The sequence below is a fragment of the Rhinatrema bivittatum genome, chromosome 3 (genome assembly GCF_901001135.1).
Source record: "Rhinatrema bivittatum chromosome 3, aRhiBiv1.1, whole genome shotgun sequence".
NCBI classification, from domain to species: Eukaryota; Metazoa; Chordata; class Amphibia; order Gymnophiona; family Rhinatrematidae; genus Rhinatrema; species Rhinatrema bivittatum.
The window spans coordinates 486664016-486683186 of record NC_042617.1 but is presented as its reverse complement, the minus strand read 5'-3'; the positions used below and the strand labels follow the sequence as shown (position 1 = coordinate 486683186).

At 45.8% G+C, this 19171-nt stretch overlaps 1 protein-coding gene across 1 annotated transcript in view; it reads right to left on the bottom strand.

Moving 5' to 3' along the window:
* Window positions 1-19171, bottom strand: part of PLA2G7 (phospholipase A2 group VII) — a 121321-nt gene that overhangs the window by 35012 nt on the left and 67138 nt on the right. The window contains exon 6 of the mRNA XM_029596058.1: window positions 8313-8460. Within this exon, the coding sequence (XP_029451918.1) occupies window positions 8313-8460 (148 nt within the window). The remainder of the gene's footprint in view (window positions 1-8312; window positions 8461-19171) is intronic.

The following is a 19171-nucleotide window of genomic DNA, read 5'->3' as shown; positions in this document are numbered from 1 at the left end:
CTCCAGTTGATCCTCTTACTACACACAGTCAGTATGAACTATGTCCACTTTTCCCATTTTTATACCTGCTTGTGATTATTTAAAATTGAAACCTCTTTTGGGAGAGGCATGGCTGCAATGAAAAAACTTATATACAGTGCCATTTGCACTGTTCATGTGATATAAATAATATTTTTTGGACTTCTGGTTACGGCTAGTAGCTGATTGGAAGTGGGGGTTGGAGCTCCTACAGTGCTCCCCATGGGTTATCTCTTTTCTGTGTTGCGTCGAAGGTGGATTCTTGGGCTGAGGTGGGGTTGGCGCAACCCGTAGGCAAGGGCCCACGGGTTCCCACCATCAGCAGGTCAAGTGGCCTGAAGCTAGAGGCCACTGGAGCTTCACCTATACCAGCCCACGTTCCCTTCAGGTTGAGCCTTTGGGTGCTGGGGCTGGCAGGACTTAGGCAGGCCTCGAGATAGGATAATGAAGATAGATGGTTCAGCCCAGAGACAGCAGCCAGCAGGTGGCGTAAGTCTGTCCCATACGGGTTATGGAACTGGAACCCAAGCACCAGGGAACAAGGAGTGACTGAAGGTGCTTGAGCAAAGAAAGGCTGAAGCCCTGAATGTCCATGTCCAGAGGATAGAGATGGTGGCGTCACTGTTGAGCTCGGATGGAGGCTGGCGGCCAGTGGAAGCTGTGACAAGCAAGGTAGAACTCTGGACAAGAAAGGGTCTTTAGCAAGGTTGTCTGTAGCAATGGTCAAGGCACGGAGAAGGCAGGCGAGGTCAGACGTAGCAGAGGTCAGGCTTGGAGAAGGCAGGCGTAGTCAGACGTAGCAGAGGTCAGGCTTGGAGAAGGCAGGCGTAGTCAGACGTGGCAGAGGTCGGGCTTGGAGATAATCACAAGGCAGAGTCAGGCAAAGCAAAGTCAAAGTCCGTGAAGTCAATCCAAAGCAAGGAGCAGGGTAGGAATGAAGAGACAGGAACCAGGAACAATGAGGAATCAGGAACACAAGGCTGAGACGAATCTCTAGAAGCAACGAGCACTCTAACATTAGGGAACCGAGGAGACCTGCTGCAAAGGCAATGCTTAGGAGCGCTGCCCGAGCTTAAGTACGCTGAGAGTGGTGATGTCAGCATCCGGGTCTGTGGCCAGGTTCCTGCTGCGGGCCCTTTAAAAGCAGAGTTGCACGCGCGTGCCTAGGACAGGGCATGGCTCCGGCAGCGGCGTCTCTCTGCAGAGCAAGCGGAGAGGCCTGCTTAGAGGAAGAATCCTGGCTGGAGGTCCCAGGCAGCACGGCAGGTCTAGGGGCACTGGTGGAGGCCCGAGGTTGAAGCCGGCGGCCAACAGCCGCCAGCGACAGAGAACTGAGTGCTGAGGTCTGTCTGGGAAGGTGAGAAGGCTGTGCCATAGGCCTCCCACAGGCAGCAAGCGTAACATTCTGGGAGGGAGATGTTGCATAAATTCTATTCCTCAGCATCTGAGTACATTTTACTTTGGTGCTTATGGTGGTTTAAATATGCTCGTTTGATCATTTGGTGTAGATTTGAGCACAAAACTCCCAAGTTGGTCTCTTGATAGACTGAAGGGCAGCGAGCTAAATATGGTGGTCATAACAGATAAGACCATGGCATTTGTGTCTAAAGAGCCTGTTCAACAGCTATTTAAAAGTGTTGCTTCAGCGTTCAATGAGAGCTTTATTAAATTCCAAGCGGCTATGGAAGAAATTAAAGAGGGTTTGGAAAGCCACACTAAGCAGATCGAAACAGCCGAACAGTGGATTTCTGTCCAGGAGGACAGGGTGACTTAGGCAGAGCAACAAGTAACTGCAGGGGTGTATTGCAAGCATTCTCAGTCGGCTGGGAGATCAAAAAAACCATAGCTGCAGGAATAATGTCCGCATTATGGAGCTTCCTGAAACAGTAAAAGTTCATGATTTACCTGAGTTTATTGAAGGATGGCTCCCTGGAGTTGACAGGACTAATAAGCCCTGTTGTGAATGTGCGCATCAGAACATAAGAAATTGCCATGCTGGGTCAGACCAAGGGTCCATCAAGCCCAGCATCCCGTTTCCAACAGAGGCCAAACCAGGCCACAAGAACCTGGCAAGTACCCAAACACTTAAGTAAACTTGATTAATAGCAGTTCATGGACTTCTCCAAGAACTTATCCAAACCTTTTTTGAACCCAGCTACACTAACTGCACTAACCACATCCTCTGGCAACAAATTCCAGAGCTTAATTGTGCGTTGCCTGAAAAAGAATTTTCTCCGATTCGACTTAAAGGTGCTACTTGCTAACTTCAAGGAATGGCCCCTGGTCCTTCTATTATTCAAAAGTGTAAATAACCGATTCACATCTACTCATTCAAGACCTCTCTTGATCTTAAAGACCTCTATCATATCCCCCCCTCAGCCGTCTCTTCTCCAAGCTGAACAGCCCTAACCTCTTCAGCCTTTCCTCATAGGGGAGCTGTACCATATCATTTTGGTTGCCCTTCTCTGTACCTTCTCCATCGCATCTATATTTTTTTTGAGATGCGGCGACCAGAACTGTACACAGAATTCAAGGTGCGGTCTCACCATGGAGCGATACATCGGTATTATGACATTTTCCGTTTTATTAACCATTTCCTTCCTAATAATTCCTAACATTCTGTTTGCTTTTTTGATTGCTGCAGCACACTGAGCCAACAATTTCAAAGTATTATCCACTATGATGCCTAGATCTTTTTCCTGGGTGGTAGCTCCTAATATGGAACCTAACATCGTATAACTACAGCAAAGGTTATTTTTCCCTATATGCAATACCTTGCACTTGTCCACATTAAATTTCATCTGCCATTTGGATGCCCAATCTTCCAGTCTTGCAAGGTCTGGACTCATGAAGTCTGTATCACAATCCGCTTGTGATTTAACTACTCTGAATTATTTTGTATCATCCGCAAATTTGATAACCTCACTCATCGTATTCCTTTCCAGATCGTGTTGACAGCAGGCATTCTGACAGCATCAGGTCAAGCACACCATCACCCATGCATGTATCAACTGAACAAGCAAATCATCGGCACAAGCACATAGCCCGAACGGGTGAAGGTATTCCTTAATCAGGCATACAACGTTGGCAAGAGCACACAGCCTTCGAACTTCAGAAACAAGCAGCAACTATCAGATAAGTGCAGTTTTTGCCCATATTATATTTTGCAGGTCGATTCTATAATTGTGACTTTACATGAGATTCAATCCATCCAAACAAATAACCACTATTTCAAGTGACTGATGATTATACCTTTCAAGCACATAGAAGCTCACGCTCATGGGTCACCAGACAAGACATACTGGACCCTGTGCTTTATGATGGTCGCTGGAATATAAGTTTCTTTATAGTCCATGTTTAATATTATAAGAAATATCGCTGTATTTTCTAAATATATTGAAAAGCACTGGTCCAAATTCAGATCCCTGAGACACTCCACTGTTTACCCTTTCCCACTAAGAAAATTGACCATTTAATCCTACTCTCTGTTTCCTGTCTTTTAACCAGTTGTGTAATCCACGAAAGGACATCGCCTCCTATCCCATGACTTTTTAGTTTTCTTAGAAGCCTCTCATGAGGGACTTTGTCAAATGCCTTCTGAAAATCCAAATACACTACATCTACCGGTTCACCTATATCCACATGTTTATTAACCGCTTCAAAAAAATGAAGCAGATTTGTTAGGCAAGACTTCCCTTGGGTAAATCCATGTTGACTCTGTTCCATTAAACTATGTCTTTCTATATGCTCTGCGATTTTGATCTTTAGAATAGTAAATAGTTTCCACTATTTTTCCCGGCACTGAAGTCAGGCTCACTGGTCTATAGTTTCCCGGATCTCCCCTGGAGCCCTTTTTAAATATTGGGGTTACACTGGCCACTCTCCAGTCTTCAGGTAAAATGGATGATTTTAATGATAGGTTACAAATTTTAACTAATAGATCAGAAATTTCATTTTTGAGTTCCTTCAGTACCCTAGGATGCATATATCCGGTCCAGGTGATTTGCTACTCTTTAGTTTGTCAATCTGGCGTACTATATCTTCCAGGTTAACAGTGATTTGGTTCAGTTCTTCTGACTCATCACCCTTGGAAATCATCTCCGGAACTGGTATCTCCCCAACATCCTCATTAGTAAACACGGAAGCAAAGAATTCACTTAGTCTTTCTGCAATGGCCTTATCTTCCCTAAGAGCTCCTTTAACCCCTCGGTCATCTAATGGTCCAACCGACTCCCTCACAGGTTTCTTGCTTCGGATATATGTAAAAAAGTTTTTATTATGAGTTTTTGCCTCTACGGCCAACTTCATTTCAAATTCTCTCTTCGCCTGTCTTATTAATGTTTTACACTTAACTTGACAATGCTTATGCTTTATTCTATTTTCTTCAGATGGATCCTTCTTTCAATTTTTCAAGGATGGTTTTTGGCTAAGATAGCCTCTTTCACCTATGCCAGTAATTGTTTTGCCTTCCTTCCACCTTTCTTAATGCCTGTTGAACACTTAACCTTTTCAGCAGTACCTTTCAGTTTTTTTCTAAGTATTTTTCTCATTTTATCATAGTTTCCCTTTTGAAAATTTACTGTTAGAGCTGTAGATTTACTTGTCTCCCTTCCAGTTATTAGTTTAAATTTGATCATGTTATGATCACTGTTGCCAAGTGGCCCCACCACCGTTACTTCTCACCAAATCCTGCATTCCACTAAGAATTAAATCTAAAATAGCTCCCTCTCTTGTTGGTTTCTGAACCAATTGCTCCATGAAGCAGTCCATTTATTACATCCAGGAACTTTGTCTCTAGCAAGTCCTGATGTTACATTTACCCAGTCAATACTGGGGTAATTGAAATCTCCCATTATTATTGCACTGCCAAATTGGTTAGCTTCCCTGATTTCTCTTACCATTTCATCATCTTTCTGACCATTTTGTCAAGGTGGACGGTAGTATACTCCTATCACTATATTCTTACCCAACACACATGGGATTTCTACTAGGGATGTGAATCGTTTTTTGACGATTTAAAATATCGTCCGATATATTTTAAATAGTCAAAAATCGTTAGGGCCACGATACAATACCAATTCCCCCGATTTATCGTCAAAAAATCGTAAATCGGGGGAAGGGGGAGGGCAGGAAAACCGGCACACTAAAACCCCCTAAAACCCACCCCCGACCCTTTAAATTAAATCCCCCACCCTCCCGAACCCCCCCCCCAAATGCCTTAAATTACCTGGGGGTCCAGCAGCGGTCCGGAACGGCAGCGGTCCGGAACGGCCTCCTGCAATTGAATCGTGTTGTCTTCAGCCGGCGCCATTTTTCAAAATGGCAGCGCAAAATAGCGGCGGCCATAGACCAACAGGATTCGACTGCAGGAGGTCGTTCCGGACCCCGCTGAACGACCTCCTGCAGTCGATCTCCTGCCGGCGCCATTTTCCATACGGAAAACGATTTGCGGCAGGAGATCGTTTTCCGGACCCCCGCTGGACCCCCAGGGACTTTTGGCCAGCTTGGGGGGGCCTCCTGACCCCCACAAGACTTGCCAAAAGTCCAGCGGGGGTCCGGAACGACCTCCTGCAGTCGAATCGTGTTGGTCTATGGCCGCCGCCATTTTGCGCCGCCATTTTGAAAAATGGCACCGGCTGAAGACAACACGATTCAATTGCAGGAGGCCGTTCCGGACCGCCGCTGGACCCCCAGGTAATTTAAGGCATTTGGGGGGGGTTCTGGAGGGTGGGGGATTTAATTTAAAGGGTCGGGGGTGGGTTTTAGGGGGTTTTAGTGTGCCGGCTCACGATTTTCACGATACTTTAAACACCCAAACGGCAACAATACGATTCCCTCCCCCTCCCAGCCGAAATCGATCGTTAAAACGATCGAGGACACAATTCACATCTCTAATTTCTACCCATATAGATTCTGAGCATTTAGTCTCTTGTATGATCTTTATCCTGTTGGACTCTATACCCTCCTGGACATAAAGTGCCACACCCCCACCAAGTTGGTCCTCCCTATCATTGCGGTATAATTTGTACCCTGATATAGCACTGTCCCATTGGTTATCCTCCTTCCACCAAGTCTCTGTGATGCCAATTATGTCAATCTCATCATTTACTGCTATACACTAACTCTCTCATCTTACTTCTTAGACTTCTGGCACTGGCAAACAGACATTTCAAAGTGTGTTTTTTGTTTGTATTAACCTGTTTTTCAGTTCTTAGAGATAATTTGGAAATCTTTAGCTCAGGTGATTTTTTTTCATATAGGCACATGGACTACATTTGCTTTTATTGGAACCTCTCTGTTGGGATGCCCTAACTCTCCTGTTTCATTAGTATCCTTTAAGGATACATTTCTTCGAACCATGCAGTGCTGAGTGACTGACAGTTTTCCTCCTTTTCTAGTTTAAAAGCTGCTCTATCTCCTTTTTAAAGGTTAGTGCCAGTAGCTTGATTCCACTCTGATTAAGTTGGAGCCCATCCTTTTGGAAAAGTCTCCCCCTTCCCCAAAAGTTTCCCCATTTCCTTACAAAACTGAATCCCTCTTCCCTGCACCATAGTCTCTTCCACGCATTGAAGCATTTCAGAGAATGCCACCCTGGAAGTTCTGGATTTCAGCTTTCTACCTAAAATCCTAAATTTGGCTTCCAGAACCTCTCTCCCACATTTTCCTATGTCGTTGGTGCCCATATGTACCACAACAGCCAGCTCCTCCCCAGCAGTGTCTACAATCCTATCTAGGTGACGCGTGAGCTCTGCCACTTTCGCACCAGGCAGGCAAGTTACCAGGAGGTCCTCACATCCACCAGCCGCCCTGCAATCTACATTTCTAATAATTGAATCACCAACTATGATGGCTGGCCTAAACCTTCCCTCCTGGGCAATAGCCCTGGGGAGACTTGTCCGCGAGAGGACAATACATCACCTGGAGAGCAGGTCCTTGCTACAGGATCACTTCCTACTACACCAGGGTGATGTTCTCCTACTGGGAGACCTTTCTGATCCAAGGCAGCACTGGGGCTGCCAGACTGGATTTGGGAATTGGCTACTATATCCCTGAAACTGTCATCAAGGTACCTCTCTGTCTGCCTCAGCTCCTCCAAGTCTGCATAGAACTGGTGTGCAAAACAAAAATAATTTTGACTCATCTTTTAAACTCCACACACACAGTTGAGTTTAGTGGTAAAAAAGGGTTTTCTTAAACTGAGGAAACTGCAGCATGTAAAATATATTTTAGACCATAGTGCTTTTAGATCTGTTGTTCAAGCGTTTGTTTTATCGATGATTGATTATTGTAATGCCTTATATAATTGGTCTCCCTAAATGTCACTTGACTGCCTTGATAATCCTTTGAGTTTGTGGCCACACGTTTGGTATCTGGCTGTTCTTTACATGACCATATTATGTCAGTACAGATTTTAACCTTAAATTTTTAGAGTTCTGGGTAAAGGTCACCTTTTTATTTGAAGAGCTTGTTAAAATGGTATTGCCCATCTAGGGTGCTATGCTCTGAGAATGTATCCTTCTGGGACAGCAGTATAAATGTTTGTTTAAAGGAAACCTGTAACAGAGCCTTCTCCAGAGCTCCTTCTGATTTATGGAACAGCTGCCCTTACTGTTGTGCTGAGTGGGTGATTATAAAGTGTTTAGGAAGCTGTTAAAAGCTTCCTAAACACTTTATAATCACATTTGCAGACTTTGTATGTGATTGTAATACTGTTTTCATTTTTTATGTTTTTATCTTATCTTGTTTGCTGTTGATGCTATATATATTTTGTTTCTTGGAATCCACTAAAACAGGTTCTGGAAATAGGTTGAATATAAATTATTATAAATAAAATATTTTAAAAATAAATTTTATCATTATAAGAAATGTAGAGAACTTGTGATTAGAAACACCAAAAAGTTGAGACTCCTCTGCCTGTGCTGCCCTTAGGTTGCATCCCTGTGAATTATTATAATTAAAGAAGCATGCCCCCCCTCCCCCAAGAGATATATCCAAAAAGTTGTTAAAATGTCTCTTGATCACTAGAATGGGTAACAAAAACATGTTTAAAATTGGATCCTCAAATATTTTTTAAAGCATTAATGGAGGGGAACTGTCTAACCAGTCCTGTTTCTGACTTATCAACAAACAGAAGTGGAACTCAATCAAAAAGAATTGAAGGAGAAAAATATTTTGTACTAATTTAGAAGATCCTGGCTTAACTATTTAGCCAAGGAGACAGATGGCAGTATACCCCTATTTTTCATCAATACTATGTGAGGCAGTAACACTGCTAATGCTTCAGGTTTGAGTACCTGTTTATTGCGAACAGAAAATGCCTCTTCCTCTGGTTTGAGAGTCCTATAGTAGATCCATGCCTCTTCCTGGACACATGAAGTCTGTTTCTGTGCATTGGAAACAGGCTTCTCTTGTAAATAATATGTTGCTGAAGCAGATTCATCTCTATAAAGAACAAAAACAAAGTTGATTCACTCTGCCAACTCAGGGTTTTATCCACAAAGTTAACTGGCTTTTAACAAGTAATTTTAAGGGGGCTTTGCACAAGATGGGCCCAGAAAAAAATTCTTCCTATATATTTCTAGTGTATAGGCTCTAGAGTCATACACAAAGTGTGCGAAGGTTGCAGTCAGGCTTGGATTTAGGAATAGGCAACACAGGCCTAGGACACCAAATCTCAAAGGCGGCAAAATTATAAAAATTAGTTCTTATCTGATAATTTTCTTTCTTTGAGTCTAGCCAAATCAGTCTAAAAGCATGGTTTCTGTCCACCAACCAGGAGATAGAGGCAGAGATTAACAGGCTTGCTCACTTTACACAGGCTCCCAAGCTGCCCTTAGTCTGCCATATACTGTAACAAGCTAAGAATAACAAAATTCCCCCTCCCCCAAATCAGGGGGGATTTCCAAGGGGAAATACAAAAACAAATATCCCAATAACACACCACAATTAGGATAAACCAAATAGATTAATATTCTCTTACCTTATCCACTGAAGGTTTAATTAAAATTATACATATACTTTCTGAAAACAAATAACCATAGAATACCACGTTTGGCAAATAAGGGAGGAATCTAGACTGGTCTGGCTGGACTCAAGGAAAGGAAATTATTAGGTAACAACTAATTTCTCCTTCCTCTTCATCTAGTCAGGTCAGTCCAAACACATCCCAATTTAAAATTGGGATGTATCCAAACTATAACACAAGTGGACGAGACACTGCCAAACCACTTTCAAGACCTCAGAACTAAAGGATGCTTCCTCCCTGGTTTGAATGTTAAGATAATGAAGTATCATAAAAGAATGCAAGGAAAATCAGGTCGTTGCTTTGCAATTCCTCAGTGTTGAAAGCAACCAATGCTTGATGCAAGAAACTGTTATGCCTGGTAGCCAGATAGTAGTGGAACCACAGTTTAGACCGCTTACCTTGGGATGAAGAAGTCGGGACTCAGAGGAAGAGCGAGGGTACCGGAAGGTAGTCCAAGGTCGGGGCAGGCAGCGATCGATCAGGAACCAAGTGCAGGTAATCCGAATAGGTAGGCAGCAGGCAGAGTAATCCAGAGGCAGTCCAGGGTCAGGGCAGGCAGCGATCAAACAGGAACCAAGTGCAGGTAATCCGAATAGGTAGGCAGCAGGCAGAGTAATCCAGAGGCAGTCCAGGGTCAGGGCAGGCAGCGATCAAACAGGAACCAAGTGCAGGTAATCCGAATAGGTAGGCAGCAGGCAGAGTAATCCAGAGGCAGTCCAGGGTCAGGGCAGGCAGCGATCAAACAGGAACCAAGTGCAGGTAATCCGAATAGGTAGGCAGCAGGCAGAGTAATCCAGAGGCAGTCCAGGGTCAGGGCAAAGACAGTGAGGCAGCAAATCCGAAGACAGCGAAGCTCCCAAGAACAAACGTGGCCGAAGCAGTTACTCAGGGAGCCAATCTCCCTTAAATAGTCAGTTTTCCCGCGCTGGATCGCCTGGGCCGGCGTCTGACGTCAGGGGGGCGTGGCCAGGGCCCTAATCGCGCGAGAAGTCGTTTCCCTCAACGCGCGGAGGTGCTGGCTGGGGCGTCTGAGGGAAACGCCCCGATCCCTGCCCGATCGCGCCGCCAATGCCGCCGAATCGGCCCCGCTGCTCCCCGGAGCCCGGACAGTCCCTCCCGCATGCTGGCGCGCCGAAACCCGCGCGGAAGAGGTAACAGTACCCCCTCCGCAAGGTCTCCTCCCCCGTCCACGAGGTCCCGGCTTGGAGGGAAAACGAAGATGAAACGCCTGCAGCAAACGGGGAGCCTGGATATGAGAAGAAGGCTCCCAGGTATTGTCCTCGGGGCCAAAGTGCTTCCATGCAATAAGGTATTGAAGTCGCCCCCTCACGCGTCTGGAATCGAGAATCTCTTGAACCTCATACCGACCATCATCAGGAAGAATGGGCACGGTGGTCCGCCGCCGCCGCTGAGGCCAAGACAGGATAGCAGGCTTCAGCAAAGAGACATGAAATGCGTTATGAACACGTAGTGAGGGCGGCAGGCAAAGCCCATAGGTAACCGGGTTGATCCGTCGCTGAATCGGAAACGGCCCAATGAAACGGGGCGCAAACTTAGCCGAGGGGAGACGTAAGCGAAGGTGACGAGTACTCAACCAAACGAGGTCCCCACAGCGGAGATCAGGAGCGGGAATCCGTGTCTTATCCGCCCGCCGCTTCATGACCGCAGTGTGTTTGGCTAACAGAACCCGAGCGGAGGACCACAGTCGAGACATAGAAGCGGCCGTGGCGTTGACCGCCGGGCAATTGGAAACCGTACGAACGGGCAGAGGAAAGTGCGGATGCCTGCCATATACCAAAAAAAATGGAGAGCTCCCGGTAGCCTGGCGAACGTGATTATTATGGGATATCTCAGCCCAGACCAACAGGGACGCCCAATCATCCTGGCGTTGGTTAACATATGCTCGAAGAAACGTCTTCACCGATTGATTGGTACGTTCAGTGAGACCGTTGGACTGGGGGTGATAGGCAGACGAGAAATCAAGCCGCACCCGCAGAAGTTTACAGAGATTGGTCCAAAACTGAGCGGTAAACTGCACACCCCTATCGGACACAATACTAAGAGGAAGGCCATGGAGGCGAAATATGTGATGCAAAAAAAGTTGCGCCAATTCTGGGGCCGAGGGCAAACCCGGAAGAGGAATGAAATGCGCCATCCGGGAAAAACGATCCACCACCACCCAGATTACAGTGTTGCCACCGGAGGGAGGAAGATCAGTCATAAAGTCGGTGGCAATATGCGTCCATGGGGATGTGGGAAGAGGCAGAGGGCGTAGCAAACCAAAAGGCCTCCGGCGCGGCGTCTTCTGAGCTGCACAGACAGGGCAGGAGTCCACAAAATGCTTGACGTCCGTCTGCCAGTTGGGCCACCAATAATGGCGCGAGAGCAATTCCTTGGTGCGAGCGACCCCCGGATGACCAGCTAGTTGATCAGTGTGGGACCACCGAAGAACCTTGAGACGCAGCCGTTTGGGAACAACGGTTTTCCCCACCGGGACGGTGAAGGTGGCAGCCAACTGAAGTTGAGCAGGATCAATGAGGAAGCGGGGAGGATCCGGCGCATCAACGATGTCGAAGCTACGTGAGAGTGCGTCGGCTCGGACATTCTTGGTGGCCGGACGGAAACGGACAAGAAAATGAAATCTGCTGAAGAAGAGCGCCCACCGGGCTTGCCGTGGGTTCAGACGCTGGGCGGTAGCCAAATATTCCAGGTTTTTATGATCGGTATATACCGTGATGACATGGCGGGCCCCCTCCAAAAGGTGACGCCACTCCTCAAAGGCCAGTTTTATGGCCAAAAGTTCTCGGTCACCAATGGTATAATTCCGCTCCGCCGGCGTAAATTTTTTGGAAAAAAAGGCACAGGTTACCCACTGATCCTCTACAGATCGTTGGAGAAGCACCGCCCCGACGCCCACCGCTGAGGCGTCAACTTCGAGTGTAAATGGCCTGGTAGGATCAGGATGGCGGAGACACAAATCATTGGTGAATTCAGACTTTAATTGGTGAAAGGCTGATACCGCCTCCTCCGGCCAGTGCTGTACGGAAGCACCCTTTTTCGTGAGAGCGGTGAGCGGAGCCACTAAGGAGGAAAAATGAGGAATAAACTGTCTATAATAGTTAGAGAACCCCAAAAACCGTTGTAAGGCCCTTAACCCCACCGGCTGAGGCCAGGTGAGTATGGCATTGAGTTTGTCAGGGTCCATGGATAAACCGGTATTGGAAACAATATAACCAAGAAAAGGTAGGCGTTGTTGGTGAAAAACACACTTTTCCAGCTTGGCAAATAACTTGTGCTCCCGGAGGCGTTGCAAAACTTGTCGAACATGAAGCACATGCTGGGATAAGGAGGGAGAAAAGATCAAAATATCGTCCAAATAGACAATGACGTGAGAATAAAGGATATCACGGAAGATGTCATTTATCATGTCCTGAAACACCGCTGGGGCATTGCACAGCCCGAAGGGCATTACCTGATACTCATAATGACCGTCGTGAGTATTAAACGCGGTTTTCCACTCATCCCCCTCCCGGATTCTGATCAAATTGTACGCCCCCCGCAAGTCCAACTTGGTGAAGATTTGAGCCCCTTTTATCCGGTCAAATAATTCAGAAATGAGTGGAATAGGATACTTGTTCTTCCTGGTGATAGAATTAAGACCCCGATAGTCAATACAAGGTCGTAGGGACCCATCCTTCTTCTTAACAAAAAAAAATCCGGCTCCTGCCGGGGAAGTAGAGGGTCGGATAAATCCACGCTCTAAATTCTCCGAGATGTATTGACGCAAAGCGGAGGACTCCGGTTCCGATAGAGTGTAGATTCTGCCCTTAGGTGGTGTTTGCCCCGGCAGAATGTCAATGGCACAGTCATACTTTCGATGGGGTGGCAAGGTCTCTGCGTATTGTTTACTGAAAACATCATGAAAGTCTTTATAGGGAATCGGAATGGTACTGGAGAGGTGCATGGTCAATACAGGGAGAACTGGAAGTCTCCCCAGGCAATGTTGAAAGCAGAAGGAACTCCATGCTGTGAGCTCTAGTGAAGCCCACTCAATATGCGGCTGATGAATCCGTAACCAAGGTAGACCCAGTATTATCTGATTCACGGACGCTGGGAGTACAAATAGTTGAATATTTTCTTGATGAAGAACACCGGTTTGGAGCAACACGGGCTTGGTGATGTAGGTTATATGCAGTCCCACCGGTTGCCCGGAAACAGAGGTTACCGACAGCGGAGTGGGTAATGGTTCCACCGGAATCTGGAATTTCTGCACTAATTGTTCCTGAATGAAGTTTCCCGCTGCTCCTGAGTCTATGAAGGCTTGAAAATGCCATGATTCGCCGTTGAGGCGAATAGTCGTGGGTAGTAATAATTGAGGAGAGGGAATGGTGGAACCCAGGGAGGCCTCTCCTACCCGACCTAGGTCCGAGCGTTTCCCGACTTGTTGGGACATTTGTTGAGGAAATGACCTGCCCCGGCGCAATATAAACAGAGATTTCTTGCCCGTCTGCGATTCCGTTCTTCAGGAGTCAGGCGAAATCTATCAATCTGCATGGGTTCATCTGAGTCCCCTGCAGCCGGAGCCGTCGGAGGTACGACCATAGGTTGCTGGAACGTGGGGGCCAAACGGAAATTTCTGCGAGTGGCAGCTCGCTCCCGGTTTCGTTCTTGAACCCGTAAATCCAAACGGATAGCCAACCGGATCAATCCCTCTAGAGTCTCCGGAGGATCCCGACCAGCCAATTGATCCTTGATATGTTCGGCGAGGCCTTGCCGAAAAATAGCTGTGAGACTCTCCTCCCCCCATGCCAATTCAGCAGCCAAGGTACGAAATTGAATGGCATATTCACCCACAGTTCTGGAGCCCTGTCGGATCTGAAGCAATTCATTAGCTGCGGAAGAAGACCGTCCAGGTTCGTCGAAGATCAGCCGGAATTCTTTGAGGAACCGGTCAAGTGAATGGAGGATAGGATCATCTCGTTCCCATAGGGGAGATGCCCACGCTAGTGCGGGACCCTCCAGTAAGGACAGAAGGAAGGTGGTTTTAGTCTTATCATTGGGAAACGAAGCAGGTTGTAAAGAGAAATGCATCCGGCACTGATTGATGAAACCCCGACAGAGGGCGGCATTTCCATTGAATCGAGGAGGGGGGGGCACCCGGATGGGGACCGGGGTAACCGCCGGGCTAGGAGCGGGTCCTGTGGGTAAGTGGGCTAAGGCATCCATCCGCGCCACCAATCGATCTAAGACCCCCGTAACCTGATCCAGGACACCTTGCTGTTGTTGGATCTTATTGGCCATCCCGGGAATGGCCTGTAGAGCGGTCAAATCCACTGGCTCCATGGCTTCGGCCAACTGTTATGCCTGGTAGCCAGATAGTAGTGGAACCACAGTTTAGACCGCTTACCTTGGGATGAAGAAGTCGGGACTCAGAGGAAGAGCGAGGGTACCGGAAGGTAGTCCAAGGTCGGGGCAGGCAGCGATCGATCAGGAACCAAGTGCAGGTAATCCGAATAGGTAGGCAGCAGGCAGAGTAATCCAGAGGCAGTCCAGGGTCAGGGCAGGCAGCGATCAAACAGGAACCAAGTGCAGGTAATCCGAATAGGTAGGCAGCAGGCAGAGTAATCCAGAGGCAGTCCAGGGTCAGGGCAGGCAGCGATCAAACAGGAACCAAGTGCAGGTAATCCGAATAGGTAGGCAGCAGGCAGAGTAATCCAGAGGCAGTCCAGGGTCAGGGCAGGCAGCGATCAAACAGGAACCAAGTGCAGGTAATCCGAATAGGTAGGCAGCAGGCAGAGTAATCCAGAGGCAGTCCAGGGTCAGGGCAAAGACAGTGAGGCAGCAAATCCGAAGACAGCGAAGCTCCCAAGAACAAACGTGGCCGAAGCAGTTACTCAGGGAGCCAATCTCCCTTAAATAGTCAGTTTTCCCGCGCTGGATCGCCTGGGCCGGCGTCTGACGTCAGGGGGGCGTGGCCAGGGCCCTAATCGCGCGAGAAGTCGTTTCCCTCAACGCGCGGAGGTGCTGGCTGGGGCGTCTGAGGGAAACGCCCCGATCCCTGCCCGATCGCGCCGCCAATGCCGCCGAATCGGCCCCGCTGCTCCCTGGAGCCCGGACAGTCCCTCCCGCATGCTGGCGCGCCGAAACCCGCGCGGAAGAGGTAACAGAAACCACTTACGTCCTATTTGGGAGTGGTAGTACTCTAACTACATAGGCCGCACTAATGATTTCTTTAAAATCCAGCGCTGCCGAGCTCATCTCACATCTCACTGATGCCAAGCTCCACAGGGGCCTCCCCGAACGCCTCCACCAGCATCGAGGGAGCCTAACAAACCAACCCCCCCTCGAAATCGCCTGCAACCAGCAGCACAGGCCTCAGAAAGGCCTCCTTTCAGCAGCACCATCCATCTTGAAGCGAAGCCAGCACCTGACAAGCGAAGCCAGCCCCCTGACGTCAGAGGAGGGGCCGGGTGAGTGGTGTTTAAATTTAAACTCACCCCAGGCGCCGCGCACCGTGCGCTGAAGGATTGCATCCAAAGGAGCAGCCCCTTTGTGCGCCCCTTCGCGCAGCCCATTCATTGCAGCCCTCAAAGACACCCCCTTCCTAAACCTTGCCTTCTCCACCCGCTCCTCCCAAACACTAAATAAAAAAAAACAAAAACTACATCACTAACAACTGCCTTTAAAAAACAAGCTATACTCTCATATTGCTATCTCAATCAACTTTCAGTTCAAAATCTCAAAAAGATATGAAGATGAACAACAAGATATCATCTCCAATCAACCTACATCCTCTAAGAAACATTCATCCTTGAAACCTCCACACAAACTAAATCAACCAATAAACTACAAAAACAACACACATATCCAACTCTCAAACTATATACTTCTCTCATTCATACTCATCAGTACTCGTTCTATAATATTCAATGACCTATTCAATGACCTACTCAGGGACCACAAACCAGATTTTATTGCAATTACGGAAACCTGGCTCAAAAACACGGACTTCGTTCTAATAAATCAACTATCCAACCAAGATTACAACACCTCTTCAATCCCCAGAAAAAATAAAAAAGGAGGTGGCTTAATGTTTATATCTAAAAAAAAAAAGCCTGCAACTAACACTTCGCCCATCTAACATTCCTCCACCAACCAAGGGTTGCTAAGAGCCAAGAGAAACAGATAAATATGAAAGGAAAGTGTGAAGCTTGCTGGGCAGACTGGATGGGCCGATTGGTCGTCTTCTGCCGTCATTTCTATGTTTCTATATTTGATTCACCAAAACTTCAAATATGCCTCATTTACTGTCCTCCAGGAGCACTCGATAAAAACTGCTCACCTCTAATTGAATATATTATGAACAACATCTCCCTCAACAAACCCATAATCATACTTGGTGACTTCAACATACATTTCAAGTTAACTACTCACTCAAAAACCTGCCAAACTATCATTGATGCACTCTCAACTCTATATCTAGAACAAATAATCCAATCTCCAACTAATAAAGCAGGCCACACAATTGACCTCATTTTTGTCAACACTGAAATCTGGAAATCATTCTCTACCCACACCACAGAGATACCCTGGTCCGACCACCATCTAATCCAAGCTAACTTATATACCAACCTCAATATTAAACCTCCTCAAATCACCCCAAACAAAATATCCTACCGTCCACCATTCAACATAGAACTTTTACAAAAAACTCTTCAATCCGAATTAAACAACATCAATATATCTAACTCTGAAAATGCTACCTCATCATGGCTAAACATCACAAAACAAGTTGCAGACAACATCAATCCCATTATTACAAAGACTAAACAACAACCCAAACACAACAACCAATGGTATAACGAAAATATCAGAGCTGCCAAACGCATACTCAGAAAAAAAGAAAGAGAATGGAGAAAAAACAAAAATACTACCACACTAAATAATTATCGGAACAACTTAGCTCAATATAAAAATATAATCAACAATGCGAAAAAGGAATTCTTCTCCAACAAAATCTCCAAATTTCATCATAACCCCAGAATGTTATTCACAATAGTTCAGAAACTTACCAAAACCACCCAAGAGTCTTCATGCACCAAACATGGAAGTGATGACTTTGCTGATTTCTTCAACAACAAAATATCTCATCTAATCCAATTCAACATAACCAACAACCAGAACACCAAACTTAACAACAAGATAACCTCATCATGGTCAAACTTTGACACTGCCTCCACCATTGAAATTCAATCTATAATAAATAAAATGAACCCCGCCAGCCATCCATTAGACAACATCCCAATAACAACCCTCAAATCAATTGAACCTACCATATCAAAAACCATCACCAAAATTGTCAATTTATCACTGACCGAAGGCAACTACCCCAAATGCCTCAAATCTGCTTCATCAAACAATCCTTAAAAAGAACAACCTAGATCCGGAAATCCTTTCCAAATACCATCCCATATCAAACCTTTCGTTCATAGCCAAAACCATTGAAAAAGTGGTATACACTCAACTAGATGACTATCTGGAGACAAACAGCATCCTACCTCTATCCCAATATGGTTTTAGAAAAAACCTAAACACAGAATCTCTCCTCATCTCTCTAAATGACATTATTATAAGAGACTTTGACAAAGGTGAAAAATACTTGCTCATTCTTCCTGACCTTTCAGCCGCCTTCGACACAGTGAACCACAATATACTATTGGAGTGATTATCCCAAATTGGTTTAACTGGCAATACCTTACGTTGGTTTTCTTCCTATTTATCTGATCAAAAATACCAAGTATTAATCAACAACAACCTATCAAAAATAATCAACCTCAACACCGGAGTCCCTCAAGGATCAGCTTTATCAGCCACCCTTTTCAACATATACCTTCTCCCCATTTGCCAACATATACCTTCTCCCCATTTGCCAACATATACCTTCTCCCCATTTCAAATCAAGAATATGAAATCACACACTTCCTCTACGCTGATGACATTCAGCTCCACATTCCCATACAAAATTCGATTGAAGACACCTACAAGAAAACCTCAGAACTACTTATCTCAATCAAACATCTCCTAAATTCCCTGAAACTCATAATCAACTTTGTCAAAACTGAAATAATACTCATGGATAAAAAACCCAATCCAACTATGCCACCCCTGACAATACTTGACAAACAAATGATAACTATACTCCCTACCACCCACACCAGGAACCTCGGAGTTATCATTGATAAAGAACTTTCTTTCAAGAACCACATAGCAAATAAAACTAAAGAAGGATACCACAGACTCCTAACCCTAAGACACCTGAAACCATTTCTCAACTCCTATGATTTCAGAACTGTACTTCAACTTCTTATCTTCTCCACCTTCGACTATTGCAACTCCTTACTAATTGGAATACCTTTTTCATCCCTCAAACCACTCCAAATACTGCAGAACTCAGCCGCCAGAGTCCTAACTGGAACAAAAAGAAATGAACACATAACACCAATATTGACCTCACTTCGCTGGCTCCCTATTACTGCACGTATTGCTTACAAATCAATGACCAAAATCCACAAAATTCTAAACAATGATCATCAAGGTCTTAACACCCTAAACATAATCCCTCAAAATCCTCCAAGAAACCTACGCTCTAATAATTCAGACTACCTAAACATTCCCCCTATCAAAGATGCACATCTGGCAACCACAAGAGAAAGAGCCTTTTCAATTGCTTCACCTAAACTTTGGAACACCCTACCTAAATTCCTGAGAACCCAACACAACCTAAAAATATTCAAAAAGGACCTAAAAACACTAATGTTCCGCAAATTCTACACTGACCCTCAGACGTCTGATCATTCCAACTCTCAACTAAACTTTCAGTTATAAACCTCTTAATACATTCTCTTTACCCTGAACTGCATACCCTCCTCTTCCAACCTAATAATGCTCTCTGGACTTGATATGCTTATTTCTGATATTGTTCAAATTATTTTTTATTGTTGCACAACTGCTAAGAAAAATGTATATTTTTGTAAACCGTTATGATGGCTCTACCGAATGACGGTATATAAAACTCAACAAATAAATAAATAAAACATGCCAATGAAGCTTTCATAGCAACGTTCCTCT